The sequence below is a fragment of the Lepisma saccharinum genome, chromosome 4, assembly GCF_977018435.1.
Source record: "Lepisma saccharinum chromosome 4, izLepSacc3.1, whole genome shotgun sequence".
Classification (NCBI taxonomy): domain Eukaryota; kingdom Metazoa; phylum Arthropoda; class Insecta; order Zygentoma; family Lepismatidae; genus Lepisma; species Lepisma saccharinum.
This window is the reverse complement of record NC_139232.1, coordinates 75377240-75396716: the sequence shown is the minus strand read 5'-3', so window position 1 is coordinate 75396716 and position 19477 is coordinate 75377240. Positions and strand designations below refer to the sequence as shown.

The window sequence follows — 19477 nt, the reverse complement described above, 5'->3', positions numbered from 1 at the left end:
AGCATGAATGTACGGTGGGGAGAGCATGACAAAGATATAAGGGAGGGGGTTCCCAAAACGGGGCTTTCCGAACATATCCTTGACGAAGGCCACATTATCGCCAAACGGAAAGTGCATAGGGAAGAAGAAAAACCTATAAGAAGGAATGTATATGAAGGGTCATATATTTGTAAGGGAAGAGAGAATAAATTAAACAGAGACGATGGGAATATCGACGAGATATGGGGGAAAATGTTCAAAAAGTGGGATGGGAAGGAATACGTAAAAATAGGTTTTAACATAACCCCGGAAGTAGCACGCCAAGCTCAAATGGAAGAGGAATTCTCACTTGACTTTGCGTGAACTGGAAAGGAGGGGGAGAGGGGGGAAAGACTGGAGGGGAAGGAGAGGGGAGGCGCCCGGCCTCACGCTCTACGAGGAAAACTTGAAGTATTGCAATTGCAGCACACGCGGGCCGTGGCTATTTAGTTTTAAAGTTTTAACGTTCCAAGGAGCAGTTTTAATCAGGAAAACAGCATGGTAAAATGGACACACACCTGTTATAGGTGTTAAGTATGTACTGTTTAACCACACACACTTAACCAATCCCATATCCTATACCTAATAAAAGGTCGACGCGGTTATGAATTGAGTATAACCTAAAAGTGAACAGCCTGAAGAAGGGAGCAGTTGCATCCCGAAACGTAGCAGAAGCAGTATAGATACTCGCAAAACGTAAGTTTTTAATATATTTTAATATTATAATTGTGAGTAATTTGCACAACTTTCATCATGAAGAATGACAGCAGAAGAGAGTGTATCTACTAAGTGAATCTACCAAGTAAATAATCAAATTTTGGCAAAAGTGTGGCATAACACTATCTTGCCCTGAGTATTTCATGTCTCTTGGCTAAAGAGTAAATTATATAATAATTACATATTAAGTACTTTTATTTGCTGGATAAGATGCTGAGGACATTATCCTAACTATGGCCGAGATCAAAAATATGTGGAGCTGTATCTCCACATCACTTCTCATGCCTTCATGGCATGTGCACAGGGGTACCTTTACCTTTACCAAGTACTTTTATTTTTAAGTAATTTTTGTCAGTAGCAATTTATATACAATTACCAAACCCCGTGGATAACATTGTTTTAGCTCTTACATGTGGGCCATCATTAGCACATACTTATAACTTGTTGCATTCTTTAGAAACAGATGCAATCATATAGCATCATGAAGTAGGAAGAATTGAATCTTATATCAGTTGTTTGATAAAATTGTTGATAATTGTAGTAATACAGTTAGTTGACACTTCACACGTTGTACATATGCAGTTGATTTCATCTTCGCTGGGGTATTGTGCAAGGGTTATTTGGTTTTGTATTCATTATGAATGAAATTGAGGATATGTATGTTCTTCTTAAAGGTTTGCATAACCACTTTTTGTAGATGCAAAATAATCTGTGTTAGATTATTTTGTATTGACATTGAGGAACAGCATCCTACATGTGGTATATTAGCAGGTGGAAGTAGTGGTGGTGTGCGTGCCTGCCGAATGGACATTAAAAAACAAAATAAGATAATCATTGGAAACATTTACAAGTTTTTCAGAAATCTTGCCTGTAACGAAGAAGCAAGGAAGAACATCAACTTTGCAAGTCCATTGGTAGATTTTTATGCTATTTGTCCTTTTTACTTGTTAAAGTTTCCTGCATATTTAGTCACATTTATTTCCTTACATAGCAGGGGTGCCACTAAGGGGTTCTTGTGCACCCCTTTAATTTTCTTCCACATCCCTTTTCAAAATCCATGTTTAAGCAAAAGCACTATTATCTCTTGCAGTGCCACATTATGTTATAACTTAACTCCTTTTTGTCATATTGAGCGTAGAATGTCAGGTATTGAAGTGACACCTCTATTTTTGCATACAGTAAAGAAGCAATTGATCTTAATTTGAAAATGAAGCTACATTTGCTTTGATGTAGTAATGGTTGTTTCTAGAAATAACAGCGACTGCTGTCTTTCTTTCGGCAGCATTGTTGTTAAGAATTGTTTCCTCTTTTGTTTATTCAGCTGGTCCATTTGTCTTTGGTTTACATTTTATAACCACTTTCTGGGAGTGTAATACAAAATATAGTATGCCATTGGCCTTCCTTGAACAAGCCTTGTTCGTTCCAAATTAATTACTTACTTACGGGATATATTTTGTTCTTCCTGTAAGTAAATGAAGCTGGGTGGAAGTTACTGGCATCACGCAAGATCAATGCGAAGCAAAATTTGTTAAAATAAAACATAAAATATAGCTGACATGTCACGCTAAAGATGCTGTTTGGGTTTTTAAAATTAATTTCAATGTTTTATTACAAACGTTTTTATTTATATTTCTGAATGGCCAAGAAAGTATTTAAATTTAAAAATATTTCGTAATATTCTTTATGTTATGTACTATTTTCTAACATTTTTTTTCAGAATTATTATTGAAAGTTGAAATTGTTGCTTATTGGCAACACTGTAGGTGGGTGGCATGACCTTGACTGGACTACTTACATGGTTTTAGCTTTAGTTTGAGGTCAAACTGTTTCAGTCAGGATCTTGGCAAGACGGTTGGATGTGGTATTGTGGTAAGGTAATGTATAGTGATAAGGTAACATCCAACCACCTTGCCAAGACCCTGAGACAGTTTGACATCAAATTAGCACACACACCAGTGACCAAAATATGCAATGCTCGTAACAAACAGAAACAATATTTTATCTCACTCCTTGACAATCCAGCAGTATGTGATGCCCAATGTGAGTGCAATTTGCATTACAATTGCAGATCATTCAGAACCATCAATGAGCACATATGACAGCACGTATCTGATGCAAGAAAATCCCAACCAACTACCAGACTAGCAAAGCACCTTAAGTTTAAAAAAAATAATAAAATGCAGGCAAACATCACACACACTGATTGACACAAAAATCAAAGAGACACATGCAATCATGCACTTTCCACACGTTCTGAAGATAGACAAGCACATCACATTTGCCTCCCACTGCTGCAGCAACTTAAACCCAGTGCATGCAGCAAACAAACTAGCTATACTAGCGCTCCTAGTGGAATATTACTGTTAATTATTCTGAATCTAATGATTAAGAATACTTTGGAGAGACTACATACATATGTTAAATAACAATGTTTATGTAATCTTAGAAATGCTTTTTGATTAAAACCTTTGTTTCAGCTGTACAAGATATTTGGTAATTTGGTGCAGTATGTGAAGGAAGATGTAACCAGTTTATGCCCACTCATGCCAAAAGACTTTCCTAGATATGCTGGGCACTCTTATTGGTGTAAGGCAAAGAAAGATAAATTGTTACAACAAAGACAGGTAAGAATAATTAAGATCAAAGATCTATACAGGGTGATTCTAAAGGTAGGGTAAAAATGAAAACTACAGATACCTCCCATGAAATAGAGACGAAAGTGCCCCTTCCACTTTGCCGAGAGATGCCTCCGTTAGGAGCTAGACAACGCCGAAAACGTGTGAAAATGAACTTCACACCGCTCTACAGCCAGTACCAGTGAAGATAGAAAGGCGGAACAAAAGAAGTCAAAAGGAACACCAAAGTCGCCCATCCGAAAAACACCAGACGGCAGCTGCGCAATGCATGCGCATGGGGTTCCACAAAGGAAATAGGAGTGTCCCGCAAGACAAGTGAAGGGAAAGGGTAGCGATCGACAACGGTAGGGACAAAAGAAGCAATGAAGCATGAAGTAACAATTGCACAGCGGGAAATAGTGTCATAGTGTCATAGTGTTTGTTTCCGCTTCTTTTGTCCCTACCATTGTCGATCGCTACCCTTTCCCTTCACTTGTCTTGCGGGACACCCCTATTTCCTTTGTGGAACCCCATGTGCATGCGTTGCGCAGCTGCCGCCTGGTGTTTTTCAGATGGGCGACTTTGGTGTTCCTTTTGACTTCTTTTGTTCCGCCTTTCTATCTTCACTGGTACTGGCTGTAGAGCGGTGTGAAGTTCATTTTCACACGTTTTCGGCGTTGTCTAGCTCCTAACGGAGGCATCTCTCGGCAAAATGGAAGGGGCACTTTCGTTTCTATTTCATGGGAGGTATCTGTGGTTTTCGTTTGTACCCTACCTTTAGAATCACCCTGTATATTGTAATACTGTATAATGTTATTTTATGATAGGGATGGGACAGACTAAATCAGTATTGGCTGCATTAGTCATAGTGTTTTGTCACTAAAATTGATTATAATTGTATTGATCTGATTTTTCTATAAATAATGTGGGTGTTAGTTCCGAATTCTTTCATTTTGTTATTTTTTTTATTGAATATAAAGATATCCACATACCTTGGACTCCATGATGGTGTAGTGGTAAGATCGTCACCTTATATCCTGGGTTTGATAACCATTGCATACACACAGTAGTTCGGATTCAACTATCTGTGCAAAAGAGTGGACTTAAAACTAACTCAAACTTAAATACAAATTCACATACTCTGTTGTAAATAGTAAAATGTCTAGACATGTACTTTCAACTAAGATGTATACAATCAAAAAACCTCATAATTAAAAAAAGACAGCACTATTCCAACATGTAATTTTGTTCATGAAGATTGCAAAAGATTTGTTATGCCATAAGATGTTTGCAGTGGTGAAGAAAAGAAGAAGAAAAGCAAGACAGGCCCATCTAAGTCCAGGTGTTGTCATGCAGAATCCCTGGTAATGAAGGTGAAATGAAGGTGGTGATGTAGTTTTTATAATGTTTTAGTCTGTTTTTAAACCTTTTACTGAATTTAATCCATATGTGACACTTATTGCTTTCCTGCACCCGATGAAGACCTCAGATGCATTAAACAATTCGAAACTTAGTTGAAGAAACGTGTCTAGAGATTAGTCATTTTACTATTTATTTATCATGCTGACAACACATTTTAGTGCACATTCTGGTTTTGTAGTTCCTTTTTTTAAGATTAAAGAAAATAACCCTTTGCAGTCACCTGGTTACAGAAATTCATTAATGAAATTAATTAACCATTCATTTTCTTTATGGATTTTTAGAATATCAGGTACTGGTCAATTTTATTTCATAAAAAAATCATATTCCATTTCTTTTATATACAGTGGAACCTCGATTTTGTTTCAGGTGAACAAGATAAAAAAAATAGAAAATGTAAATTTCTAGAAAATTTTATGATCTTTTTTAGTACACTGAAGATTGAATGTGTAATGTGGGAGAATGTAAAATTCAGGAACATAAAATCAAGGTACCTTTGTATTATTTTCATCCTTCCCTGCCATTTCCATCATTCAGAGATGTCAGTGTGCAAGTCTGGACTCCATTTTTCCTGTCTGCACCACTTTTCCATTTGCACTTTTCCCATTCTTCACTTATTTGTGTTCTATCCACTCCAACAATTTGTTCTCCCTCATCTTGTCCATAGTTTTTCCCTCCTTTGCCCTTTTCCATCCTTATAAGTGTATACCATATTATTCTTCCCCATTTTGCACTTTTTCGTGTTGCCTTTGTTTTTTTTTTATTGTTCTCATTGTGTCTCTTGTTATCTTTCCTACTATTCTCATTATAGAAACCTCATAGTTTTTGGCACTCAAATGTCAACCTCCATTTTGTGCATTTCATCTTACCTATTACCATTTTTTGTCATCTTCACGATTAGCCAAAACTGGCAGAAATGCAAAGTAAAATCAATTAATCAAAACATTTATTTTCTTTGCTTACAGTTGATGATAGATGCTGTTTGGCTGCCAGAAACTCCTTTAATGAAGGAAGTGTTCCAGCAGTGTGATGAAATTTGTGCATTGATAGAAGAAATCACTGATAAAAATCATGAATCTTGGCTTCAAAAATTAGACCTAAATCTTGCTGCAAGATTGGATAGGCCTATACTCCGGAGAAGTCCGAATAGACCAGGGTTGATAGAAGCAAACCATGACAAGTAATTATATGAGATTTACAACATACTTTATGTTGTGGAACAGCTACTTTTTAACCACTAATCTGGATGGTAACAGTTAATAACATATATGTTGGAACAATGTTAAATACACCTGTAAAATGCAATTTGATAAACAGGTGCAACATTTTATTTGCATTGCCAACAACTTGATCAGGCAAGAGGGTTATTAGAGCCTGTTTGGTGGAAAATAAATGGTGGTAGGAAATGGAGAGCCAAGAAGCAAGTTAGGGTGATATTATCAACAGCAAATCTTTCTAAATTCATTGTACTAAGGTGTTTCCTAATATAGGGTGGCATATAGTAGGTTGGAAATTACCATTACTCCTCAGAAGGATATTTGTCCTTAAGGTAGGATATATCCTACAAAAGCTGTTGCTATTGTGTTTATAATAGGGATGGGATGATATGAAATTTTGGCCGATACCGATAAAGTACCGATATAAAATTTACCGATACCGATAACCGATATTCTACTGATCCGATATAAAATTAGAAATGGTCCTGGAAGAACCTGAAAGGTTTATTGACTTCCTTAAAAAATGTGTTTCAAAGTGACTGCAGTGCAAGAGAAATTGCATATTTAGACATTTACTTTTTAAAAAAAGTAGGGCATGGAGATTATCCATAAAAATTACAACAAAAATGGCAGAATTTTGCACTAAACTATCAGATATTTATCGATGGATTGGTAAAATAATCTGTAATTTTACCGATAAACCGATACACCGATATGCCTATATCGGCCGATACCGATAGAGTACCGATTAATCGGTCCCATCCCTAGTTTATAATAATTACTCCAATAGATCAAGTGTATAATAAAATCCCTTCCAACATCTAAGTATATACAGATAAAGAACAAGAAGGCTCTATTAGCGTGGATAGTCCGTAATAATCATCCATAGTTTACACATTGACAAATGCATAACTCTAGTAAACTATGTCTGTTGTGGATGTGTAGTGTATTGCTAGGAATAATCCTGTTTAAATTTTAATGGAAAGCCATATTCCTAATAATGAAGTAAATTTCATGAACAACAAATATTTAGAGGGACAGGTAAATCTACTAAGGAACAGAGCATGTGTACTCCCAAGAGATAAGTTTACTTGTAACAAGCGTAAATTAAAAGAAAAGTTCTAACGTCTTTATTGAATATTAAAAATTTCTTACCAAACGTAGTTTGGAAATAATTTTAATATGAGGGTGGATCAAATGAAAACGGAACAGTTGATGTATTGGTTTATATTTATGTATGTGTGTGCCGACAACCCTGTGTAGAGGTAGAGCGGGAGGTATGGTAGGAAACCCCTACTGCATAATGAACCGGCCCTAGATAGTCACACTTGATATGAGTAGGCGGTCGGGCAGCAGTATCGTCTGAGCAGCAATCAAGGCCAAACGGCCCAGCCTGTTGTCTTCTGGAGTGATTTTGCTGCATGACAACTGTAATGTACTAGTGGGGGTCAAATCTTGTTGAAAGAGAAGTTGTGCTTTGGAGGCCGTGGATTACAAGAATATCCCAATCTAGTAATTACAAGAGTCACTGACACGTTGTTATGCATCACTTCAAATCTCAAAAGAGAATCATACATTCAGTGAATGCCAAATGACAAAGTGATCAACTCAAATAAATCATTTAATTTATTTAGTATTAATCAATTAACACAATGCCCTCCAAAACTCGCTTTCTCCAAAGAATGCACAACCATCATAACCAATCACATAAATCACACAATATTTCTCATACACTAACCTAACTGAACCATTATTCTCATCTGGGCGATTTCTTCCAGACACAAATATTGTATTAGGAATGTTGCATTTCATAGGAACAATTCATTTAACTCCTCGGTTTTAATTTCAATAACAAGTTATTTATTACGAAAACACAAGCATATATCCATATAAGTTCAACAATCTCAATTGGTCAATAATTGACTAGGAAAAATGACGATGCAAAAATCTAGGTTAGATGCCACTCATAAAAATGGTAATTGTTCAATAGACACATTATTATTTACTACTAATTAACCTTCTCAAAACTGACGTTAGAATTCATGTCGCGAAGTTTTAATTTTATTCTAATATTTTGTGCTTCACAATCTACGTACCTTCCTCCCTACTTACAATTTTTTTTTGTTGAATTGATCAGTTACATCATCAAACTTAAATTGATGCTCTTTAATTTGGGGAAGGACTAACTATGGATTTTAATGGTTTATTTTGATATTCTTCTCTATATAAGAACATATTCTTGAAATTCTACACAACAAGCAGTAAAACTCGAATTAACGCTGAATTAAATACAAAGCAAGCAATGCTTTCCAGCGGTACATGAAAGCAACATTTAGTACCTATCACATATTATTCTTTAGTCACCAACTGCTTGCTTTTTACGAATACGACATGTATGTATATATGTACTAGGGATGGCCAAACGGATCCGGATCCGAAAAATCCGGATCCATTCGGATCTGGATCCGGATCCAAAAGTTACGGATCTGGATCCGAAAATTCCGGATCCGGGTCTGAAAGTTTCGGATCAGGATCCGGATCCGAAAGTTTCGGATCTGGATCCGGATCCGATTCGGATCCGGAACTATCTCAATCCCATTATAATATTACCACACCTTAAAAGGTATTATGATCGTAGATTATGAAGAAATTTTTCATTAGTTAGTACTACAAATATTTTTTTCAAGTGTTGTTCCTAAAATACTTTGCTACGCATCGGCTAACACACTCGTGCACAGAAATAATCTTCCTTGTTTAACATAAAATGTCAGAGGTGATTTTGTAAATGCCATTGAAACGAATATGTATTCATTCGAATGTATTGGAAATGAAAACACACATAAATGTGAGACATTCCATTCCAGGATGAAACCTTTAACACATATAACAAGATAGAAATGTTATTAAAAAATTATACAATTGTTCTACAGTTACAGTTTTACAAATTAAAATAAAACATTATAATATATGCAGTGATATATAATTACAAAGTGTAAGACTAAGAAGGGAGGTTATCTAAGTGTCCCCCTCCGATTTCCACGAAACTTGGCAGGCGTATAGTCGGGCCCAAAGGAAGAAATACGTGTTTTTTTGTTTCAGCTAAAAAACGGTTTTAGGGGGCAAAACCCCCTCAAATGTCATGATGAGGACAAATTGAAGTGAGGATCTGACCCCTGTGTCCCCCTCCGATTTCCATGATACTTGGCAGGTGTGTGTATAAACGGGCCCAAAGGAAGAAATACGTGTTTTTTTTGGTTTCAGCTAAAAAACAGTTTTAGGGTTAAAACTCCCTCAAATGTCAAGATGAGGACAAATTGAAGTGAGGATCTGACCCCTGTGTCCCTCCGATTTCCATGAAACTTGGCAGGTGTATAGAGGGGCCCAAAGGAAGAAATATGTGTTTTTTTGTTTCAGCTAAAAACTGTTTTAGGGGGCAAAATCCCCTCAAATGTCAAGATGAGGACAAATTGGAGTGGGGATCTGACCCCTGTGTCCCCCTCCGATTTCCATGATACTTGGCAGGTGTGTGTTTAAACGGGCCCAAAGGAAGAAATACGTGTTTTTTTGGTTTCAGCTAAAAAAACTGTTTTAGGCTTAAAACCCCCTCAAATGTCAAGATGAGGACAAATTGAAATGAGGATCTGACCCCTGTGTCCCTCTCAGATTTCCATGAAACTTGGCAGGTGTGTGTATAAACGGGCCCAAATGAAGAAATAAGTGTTTTTTTTGTTTCGGCTAAAAGAACTGTTTTAGGGGGCAACCCCCCCTCAAATGTCAATATGAGGACAAATTGAAGTGGGCATTTGACCTATGTGTCCCCCTCCGATTTCCATGAAACTTGGCAGGTGTATAGTGGGGCCCAAAGGAAGAAATAAGTGTTTTTCTTGTTTCAGCTAAAAAACGGTCTTACAGGGCAAAACCCACTCAATTGTCAAGATGATGACAAATTGAAGTGGGGATCTGACCCCTGTGTCCCCCCTCCGATTTCCATGAAACTTGCCAGGTGTGTGTATAAATGGGCCCAAATGAAGAACTACATGTTTGTTTTTTTTGTTTCGGCAAAAAATCTGTTCTAGGGGGCAACTTTCCCTGAAATGTCAAGATGAGGACAAATTGAAGTAAGGATCTAACCACTGTGTCCCCCTACGATTTTCATGAAACTTCGCAGGTGTATAGAGGGGCCCAAAGGAAGAAATACGTGTTTTTTGTTTCGGCTAAGAAACTGTTTTAGGGGGCAAAACCCGCCTCAAATGTCAAGATGAGGACAAATTGACTTGGGGATTATCTGACCCCTGTGTCCCCCTCCGATTCCCATGAAATTTGACAGGTGTATAGAGAGGCCCTATGTCCCCTGTTTCTTCCTATGCCATATTACGTGGTTTCGGGGTCAGATCCCCACTTCAATTTCTCCTCATCTTGACATTTGAGGAGGGGGGGTGGGGCTCTATACACCTGCCAAGTTTCATGGAAATCTGAGGGGGAGACTTAGACCTCCCTTGTAAGTATATTAATTAATTACAAATCGCGCACGCGCGCACACACACCATATATATATGTTGATTGATTGAGTTAGTTTATTTTACTTCACGTTTTGTGCCTATTGGCTAATTTGCGAAGATGGGGATGAGTGATGAAATGATGAAATTGATGAATGGACATTCACAAACAACCAAGCCCGACCGGGATTCGAACCCGGGACCCTTGGCGTCGCAGCGCGATGTGCTAACCACTCGGCCACAGGGTCGGTCATATATATATGTGTATATATATATATATATTATATATATGTGTGTATTAGCAGCTAACAATATGGTATAAGCAGATTCTTACTTTCCAAAGAAGCGCATGTGGGATGGCAAAATGGATCCGGATCCAAAAATTCCGGATCAGGATCCAAAAGTACCGGATCCGGATCTGAAAATTCCGGATCCGCGGATCCGGATCCGAAAAATTTTTAATCCAGATCCTTTGGATCCGGAACCAACCTGATCCGGATTTGGATCCGGATTTGGCCGGATCTGGCCATCCCTAATATGTACATGTAAGTTTTGTAAGGTATGGATTATCGCTGACAGTTCCATTACATACGAACAATGGTAACGTAAAAATGGCTGATAAGAAATACGACAATTGTCACTGGGAAAAAAACAAACTTGCAATGTCCTATTCTGCTTGCCAGCATTCTCAAATTCATGGTGACGATCCTAATGGTACTAATCAAACTTCCAAGATAATGGGGGGCAGTCAAATCCAGCTTCGACCACTTCTTCGTCATCGGTCAAAATAGCTCCATACTTCTTTCAATCATTTACGTGTCTACTAGCAGTATCTTACACAATGCGACCGCAACCTTACTACATTTTATCCTCGCCGATTATTTCGATTCATCAATTAATACACATGGAAGCCCAAGAATAGTTTCTAGGACCGACGCACACTCACGTAATCATTCCGCATGTTCTTAAAATGGCTGCACATAACTTCCACTAGCTTTTACTACATATGTGCAAGAACGTAGTTTTTGTCCTAGTGGAAACACAAGCATGTACCAATTTTAGACACCGAGAACTACACGCACTGCAAAACAAGAGGTATGGGTGATTCTCGTGAATTCAATGAAGGTATATGTGATTCTCTCTGTTCAGACACAAGGCATGTCTATTGCTCAGTACCGACACTGTATGTGTGTTTCTCTCACTGGTATACGAAGCGATGTGTTTCTCTCTCTGGTGTACGACGAGCAGTGGTTTCTTGCTGTTGCCGAAGCGGAAAAGTGCATGCGACAACCAGAGCCATCTATCATGCAAATCCATAATTACATGTAAACAACTGAATGTGACACAGTGCATACCAAGCTGAGACGAGGCGGAATTGAGTTGTAATTTTTGTGGTACGAGAAAAGAGAGATTTATCGTAAATTTTAGCTTCTGCAAGGAAATACGTCACACAACGTGTAGCCACATATGTCAGATGTTACAAAGAACATGTTGGCGACGTTTGGGTGGACAGTGTTGGAACACCCACCATATACACCCTGATCTATCACCATGCGACTTCCATATCTTTGGTCCGTTAAAAAAGACATTCAAGGGTCCTCTCGAACAATGAAGTCATGGACAATATTCGCAACTGGTTCCAATCTCAGCCAAAGGACTTCTACTAGCAGAGTATTCACCGCTTGGTGAAACAGTGGGACAGATTACGTTTGAAATAAACCTTGTTGATTTCATTCTGTGGCCCCTGTTTTGTTTTGATTTGATCCACCCTAATATATTTTTATAAGTTCCTGCTTTTCCCTCTAATGTTTCATAATAAAGTTTACCTGGGTGTAAAGGATCCTGCATGTTTGTTTAGGTTTGCTTCTCTTAATAAATGTATGTAGATATTAGTCACTTGTTTTATTTATTCTTAGTAATGTTTGTTCAAGATGCATGCTAAGTTTTAATGATATATTTTTGTTTCATAAAATGTGTGAAGATTCTTGAGCAATTATCTTCAATAGACTTGTACTTCAAACAACTGCAATTTATTCTAAACTTATTGCTTTTCAGTCTTATATTTGAAACATTTGTTGAGGTTGAGTATTGGCTAATGGTGGGACGTGAGGTACCAGTTCCAATAGAATTGATGTACCAGAGATATGAAAATTTGCGATTATTGATGGAACATGTTAGAGAGGTTGCTACCTACCACAATCTGATTATAAGAGGTATGTTTTGTAATTTTCAACTTAGTGCACTCAGAACTTTGTTGGTCTATTTTTTTTAATAGAAATTCATTTTGAATTTTTTTGATGATATTCATTCATTTTTCAAAGTTTCAAATTACAGTGGTTTTTTGGGTGGTTCAAAGCCAAGCACATAAGGTTACACACATGAAATTACAGGTCTTAATGAATAACTTGGACACTTTACACCCGATCATTGTTTTATATGTACAAGGTGAGTCAAAAGTTTCTTGACAAAAGTTTTTTAATGGTGCTAATCGGCAAAGGTGATAAAAGTACTCTTTTAAGCTGGCCTTGTCCTTGCGGGCTAACAGTATCTCAGTAACTACAAGAGCTATAAAGATAAATTTTGGTGCATTTTAGCCAGTTTTGTGAACATTCTGATTGCCTCAAATTAATATGTGTACTTTTGAGCAAAACTATGTGAGATGGATAAGAGTTTCAGTACCTATATCAGTTCAAAGTGTAATTGAAGTAATAATATTACAGAGATTGGATATCTGTTTTGATCAGTGAAATTATGTTTTCCCCCATATTACATATTTTTAGAAGACGTAAGTGAGTAGTAAAAATATTTCTGCAAAACTTACTTGTAAATGTTCGATTAATTTCGGTGGTCTCTGCCACCATCCACTTGGGAAACTCTATGCTTCACGTGAAAATCTTTTTAGTACTCACTTACGTCGCCTAATTATCAACCACGTTTTTATTCCCTCTATCATGAATACATATTTTTATTTATTAAAGGGTGAAGCATGATCACCACTTCTGGTTCATTGCCCAAAAACTGCTTTTCTATTAATTTTGAAGGAGCTCTTGCATAACTGAATGGTTGCGAGCAGTCCTGGGCTCGATTCCTCGTGAGAGCTAAAAAAATTGAAGTTGATGTTAATTGGAGAGCTACATGAAATCAAGTAGTGGACTCCAGTCTCAAAATCCAGAAAACAGCAGTTTTGGGATGCCATTCATTGCAGGGCCACATATTTAAAGTGAATAAAAGACCAGGATATCGGTACAAAGACTAAGCACATTACAGGTTCAAAAGTTGTATATAAAATGATATTTTGGCATTAAAATGGTGAATAAAACCCTAAATTTGATATAAAAACTACTCTCATTACAGAAAATAAACATGTCTCTTCTAATAGCACATTTATGTAGTTATTAGAGTATTAAGTTTATTCCTGTGTAAAGGAGTCCATTTTGCTCCCATAGACGTGTGCACGGGGAGCACACTTAGAAAAATTGCTCACACCTGCAAATTAATAAATGGTGTGTATCTGTTTTTAAGCTGCTGTAAGGAATCATATTTATATGTAGTCTTTGAAGTACAAACAGGGGAAATAAAAGGGGGGGGGGAGTGACAGAAGTTGTAATTCTTCTAATATAGAATAAGTCCATCACAGTGCCGGGTGGTGGTCTGGACTTTCTCCGGAATGGAATTTGGTTGAATGATTCTGATACTCAACTGCAACATATACAAATTCTTGTAAAGTGCTGAAGATGTTTTCTCCTTTTCCTGTGACAAGTTTTCATGTGAAAGAGTGTTCTAAGGTGCGAACAACATCAAAATTTTGCCATCCAGGTTTGTGCAGACTGGTTTTGGAGACTATGCTGTGTTCTAATTGCAATTTACTTCTCTGCTCGATGCTAACCAATGAGAGTGAATGTTTGTTTGTGAAGATAATCTGAGAGTTTGGCAAGGAAAATCCAGGAAATCTGTTTTTGTCTTGTGTACAAGTCATTTTTTTTAGTATTAGTTGTACAAATTTTTTGTTTGCTGCTAGATTTTTTTAAAAAAATGTGGTGCATTCGTGTTCATTAATATTTAGGAATTTATCCATTATAATTTGCATATGACAAATGTGCTTATCTGATAATCAAAATTTTTATTATTACTACTGTATAAAATGTTTCACATATTTAGTTGAACAAAATATTTTTTGAAAAATAATAAACTAATCCTGCGAATCTCATGTATGAATACATACCCGAGTTCACTAAAAAGCACATCAATTAATTTTTTTATTTTATTTATCGCCACTTTTTGGCTAAATATGACGATGAGGATGGGTGATGATATGATGAAGAGATACTCACAAAGAATACCCATGCACAGGCTGGGATGCATGCCCGGGACCACTGGCACCATAGTGTTCTGTGCTAACCACTGAACCACACTTCATACTCATCCATTACCACTTCTTCTTCCGAGCCAATTTCAAGCCCATACTTTTCTATCTCTTCTTAAATCTTTAATTTTGGCCATTGTAAGGAAAACGACGTTCTTCCTCAAGTCGCTTTTCCGAGCAGGAAATCTAGCCTCTCGTCTGATTCAGTCTTTTCACATTAGTGTAGAACTGTAGGAGTTCATTCTGTTGGACGAACGGTGTTTCCGCGATCCAATATTTGCAAGTATTTGTCTAATATATGTGGCTCTAATTTGCAGGCCCTTGTATGTGTGTACAGGTAATGAAAGTTTTAGTTCAAGAAGAGCCGTGAACTTTTTGTTTAGATTTGGCTTTCTTTTACTTGACAAGTAAATATGAGTTCAATTTATACATTAGGAGTATGATATCATTTCACCTAAAATTACACTATTTGGAATTATGTTGGATCCCGACACACACACACTGTATACGTCCCTTTCATACTCATCAATAAAATAAAACAGATAGAATGAGGTTTTTCTTTCTCTGACTGAACTCTTTAAGGTCTGGGCACGCCTATGTTTGCTTCTCAAATATTTACAGCAGAATTAATCAAATTTTCATGATTTGCATAACTCTCAGGCTAATTCAGACTTCAGAATGTGTTGTGTCGGTAAATAAACTCTAAATTTCATGTTTAAGAGTTTATTTCACATTTTGCAGTCCATTTCGCATCATTTTGTGACAAAGCATGGCAGTAAAATGTACTTCACACCTTCCAAAAAACATGAATAATGAACATTACAGCATGTTATCTCACATTTCATGTTTTCATCAAAAATGAAATATGCATTGGCCACATATCTCCCAATGGAAATCCACTTGACAGGTCTTGTCCGATGTAATTCTTTGAATATTTTGAAGCAAAAGTAGTAAATTGATGTGGTATAATTGCAAAGTAATTTTTATGTATGAATTAATATTTATCAATATTCTGAACAACTTCGAATAGTTACAATGTTCAAGCATAGGTATCAGTATTAATATAAATTAGTAATTATCAGTATATCCAAAGTGGTATTGGCTTACCGCTAGTTGAAAATTTATGTTGGGGGCAGTAATAATATTTTAAAAATATATATCTTCCATTATTTACAATTAGATGTTAAGAGCAACATGTTCGCTTACTGAAATTTTATTTCCAGCTGTGTCTTGCCCAGAAAGAGCATTATTCAAAGAAAGAATTAAACGGTTGGATAAACTAATTGCACCTGGTTTCAAGGCTTATACCTTTTCTATGGATATGTCAATTGCATTTGTAACAGATATTCTTGAAGAAATTAAGGACGTAAGTATTTGTTTTATTGTTTATATTGGTATAATGCTGTCCTCTTATAGATAACAGTAATTCTTGTTATGTAACATTTGTAGTCCAATTTCTTGGTTGATTCATACATTGTGCTCCCAGTTTACTGGGTTTGACTTTCAGATGGAGAATATGTGTCAAAGATACTAAATACAGTGACTTTTGGGGTGTAAGGAGTGACCTTCTGGTAAGGCACCCAAAAGCCAACCTCACTTCCTCACAGTACACCCCGGTAACTGCTTCTAGCATCCCAACGAGGCTCTGGCACCTGGATTCACAGCCAGGATAATCATCTGTGGAGTTGTGTTGTCCTGTCTTAGTGCTTTCATGAACTGAGTGCCCATTTGCAGCCTCAGCTTTTAATAGGTAAGGTCATTTTATTCCTTAGAGATGGTATAATTTTAGTTCTTTGTTAAGTAAATAATTCATGAATAGCTTTAAAAATTAAGTTAGAAAGTTTTTTTTAACAGATCTATTTTATTTTCTTGTTAGGAGCATGTCCTCAGATTTGTTGAGGGGCTTATCCTCATATTGTATGATTTATTATTTTTTAAAAAAAAATATTTATGCTAGTATTATCCTGCTGAAAAACAGCTGGCTGGCCTTAGTACAGCAGCATGTATACATGTAAATATAAAAAAGTCATACATTTATAATACAAGATTGAATGACAAAGATGTGACTGTACAAAAGAAATAGCAATATATCCGTGGATCCAGATGAACTGCAGGATTTACTAGAACAGGCACTACAGCATAGAGATCTAAAATTGGACCTTGATGAGGTATACAAGGACTTTGCCAGGGAATATGGAAGAGTTGTTCAGGACACCAGTAAACCATGGCCATCGTGGACTTCGATATTAAGGCATTGAAGGAAAATAAAATAGGCTGCCTACAGGTGAACTTAAATGGGGCTGAGCTGGCCACAGAGGAAATTTTCATCTATACCAGAAGAAACAATGTGGATTTATTAATGTTGCAAGAACCCTACACTCGAAATGGTAAAATAATTCATGCACCACTTAGTGCCACAGCAATATACAACCCATCTTTAAACGCAAAAGCAGCAATAATCTCACTGAACAAGAAAATTAAAATCTTAAAAATTGCTCAATTATCAGACTCCCATATCAATTGTGTGGAAATTTGCTATGAAACAATAAACTTTATAATAATTAACTGTTACTGTCAATACAGTCACAATATTGACAAGTACATCGCCTGTATAAGAAGAGCCTATGAAGCCTACCCTAACAGGAAAATTTTGATCACACTAGATAGCAACTCTTCCTCTCCCCTATGGTTTGGTAGGGTAATCGATGCCAATGGAGAGAAGATGATGGATCTCATTGCTGAAACTAACCTAAATATAGAAAATCAACCAGAGAATCCACCAACTTTTAGAGGTAGAGCTGGAGCATCCAGCAACATCGACCTGACACTATCAAATAGAAGTATGTGTCCATTAATAGAGGGATGGCAGGTACTGGACATGATCACTACCAGTGATCATAATGCCATACATTTTAATATAAGACTGGATGTTATTCCAAACATCCCAAATGCTCCAACAGGGCAAAATCTTTCGTACAACTGGAAGAAAACAAACATGGAAACCCTCTTCGATAGTATTGTGTTGCCGGATTATCCTGGACCTGAGCATAGTCTGGATGAATGGGCAGAGATACTTACTAAAGAACTCCAAACTGCAATACAAACATTCACCCCAATGAGAGGTATGGCAATACAAAAGAGACCATGGACAGAAAAACTCACAAAATTAAGAGCAAACATGCGAAGATGTAGGAAGGCATATCAAAAATCAAATATTCCAAACACTAGAGCGATCCTACTCGATGACTACCGCAGGGCCAAGGCTAGGTACGCAGAGGAGCTCAAGGATTTTAGGAAGAAAAATTGGCAAAAATTTGTAAATAAAAATCTCAATAAGGACAAATGGGGAATACCGTACAGGATTGCAACAAATAAAATTAAACAGGATTCAGGAATTACTACTCTCAGGAAACCTGATGGGTCCATAACCATGGACTTAAAAGAAACTGCCATAGCATTGCTGTATGGACTATTGCCAGATGATGATGAAGACACGGACAACGAGGTTAATGCCATAATTAGAAGCGAGATGGGAAGGTACCCAAATAATAACCCAATTCTTCCTTTTACACCTGAAGATGTGTTGAGCGAACTGGCTACAGTAAGAAATGGCAAAGCTCCAGGGCCTGATGGCATTCCGGCTGAGATATTAAAAATGTCTCTCCCTAAGACGCTTCAATTCATTACGTCACTCTTCAACTTGTGCCTAATTGAGAAACAATTCCCTACCCCATGGAAGGAAGGGAGATTGATAGTAATTAAAAAGGAGGGAAAACAAGATGAGCTGGCATTAAAAACCTATAGACCTATCTGTCTGTTAAATAGTATTGGTAAACTACTGGAAAAGCTTATAAATAGAAGACTTCAGGACTTCCTCAAAATGATTGGTAACACTAAAAATCAGTACGGCTTCACGAAGGGTCGCTCCACCGAGGATGCCGTAAATGCACTAACAAAAGCAACAAGGGAAATAGATGGAAAATATATCATAATTATTTTTGCCAACATCAGTGGAGCGTTCGACAACTTATGGTGGTCGCACCTTTTCTCCACACTATACAAAATGAATTGTCCCGTGACCATAATCCAAATCCTGGAGAGCTATTTCAAAGACAGGAAAGTTAAATTAAATTTAAATGGCGAAACTGTGTCCAAAATGTCAACAAAAGGATGCCCACAAGGATCAGTGTTGGGACCACATATGTGGAATATAAACCTCGAGCCCTGTTTGAGACTATTAGGAAGGAACAATAATGTCGATAGAGTCATAGCCTATGCAGACGATGTTGCCTTCATTTGTTCGGGAAACATGAGAGCTCAGTTGGAGAGAAAAGCAAATAACGCTCTAAGTGAACTAAACGGGTGGTGCCGTAATGCTAAGCTTGAGATATCGGCTGCTAAAACAAAGTATCTCATCGTCAAAGGTCGCCTCAGCAGAAGTAGAAATCCAACAATCAGAATATCAGGAAAATCTATACAGCGAGCAAATGCAGTAGAATATCTGGGAGTAACATTGGAAGAGGGGCTAAAATTTGGAGCTCATATACAATCTATTACAAGTAAAGGGGAGCTAGCCATGAATAAACTGACAAGGTTGGCCTCCCAGAATTTTAATCTACATCCTAGCATTAT

General features: G+C 37.0%; 1 protein-coding gene across 1 annotated transcript in view; it reads left to right on the top strand.

Annotated features, from left to right (window-relative positions):
* kl-2 (dynein heavy chain 2, axonemal kl-2) overlaps positions 1-19477 on the top strand; it is a 373042-nt gene that overhangs the window by 70235 nt on the left and 283330 nt on the right. The window contains exons 12-15 of the mRNA XM_083120771.1: positions 3213-3359; positions 5735-5949; positions 12538-12695; positions 16069-16211. Of these exons, the coding sequence (XP_082976897.1) occupies positions 3213-3359; positions 5735-5949; positions 12538-12695; positions 16069-16211 (663 nt within the window). The remainder of the gene's footprint in view (positions 1-3212; positions 3360-5734; positions 5950-12537; positions 12696-16068; positions 16212-19477) is intronic.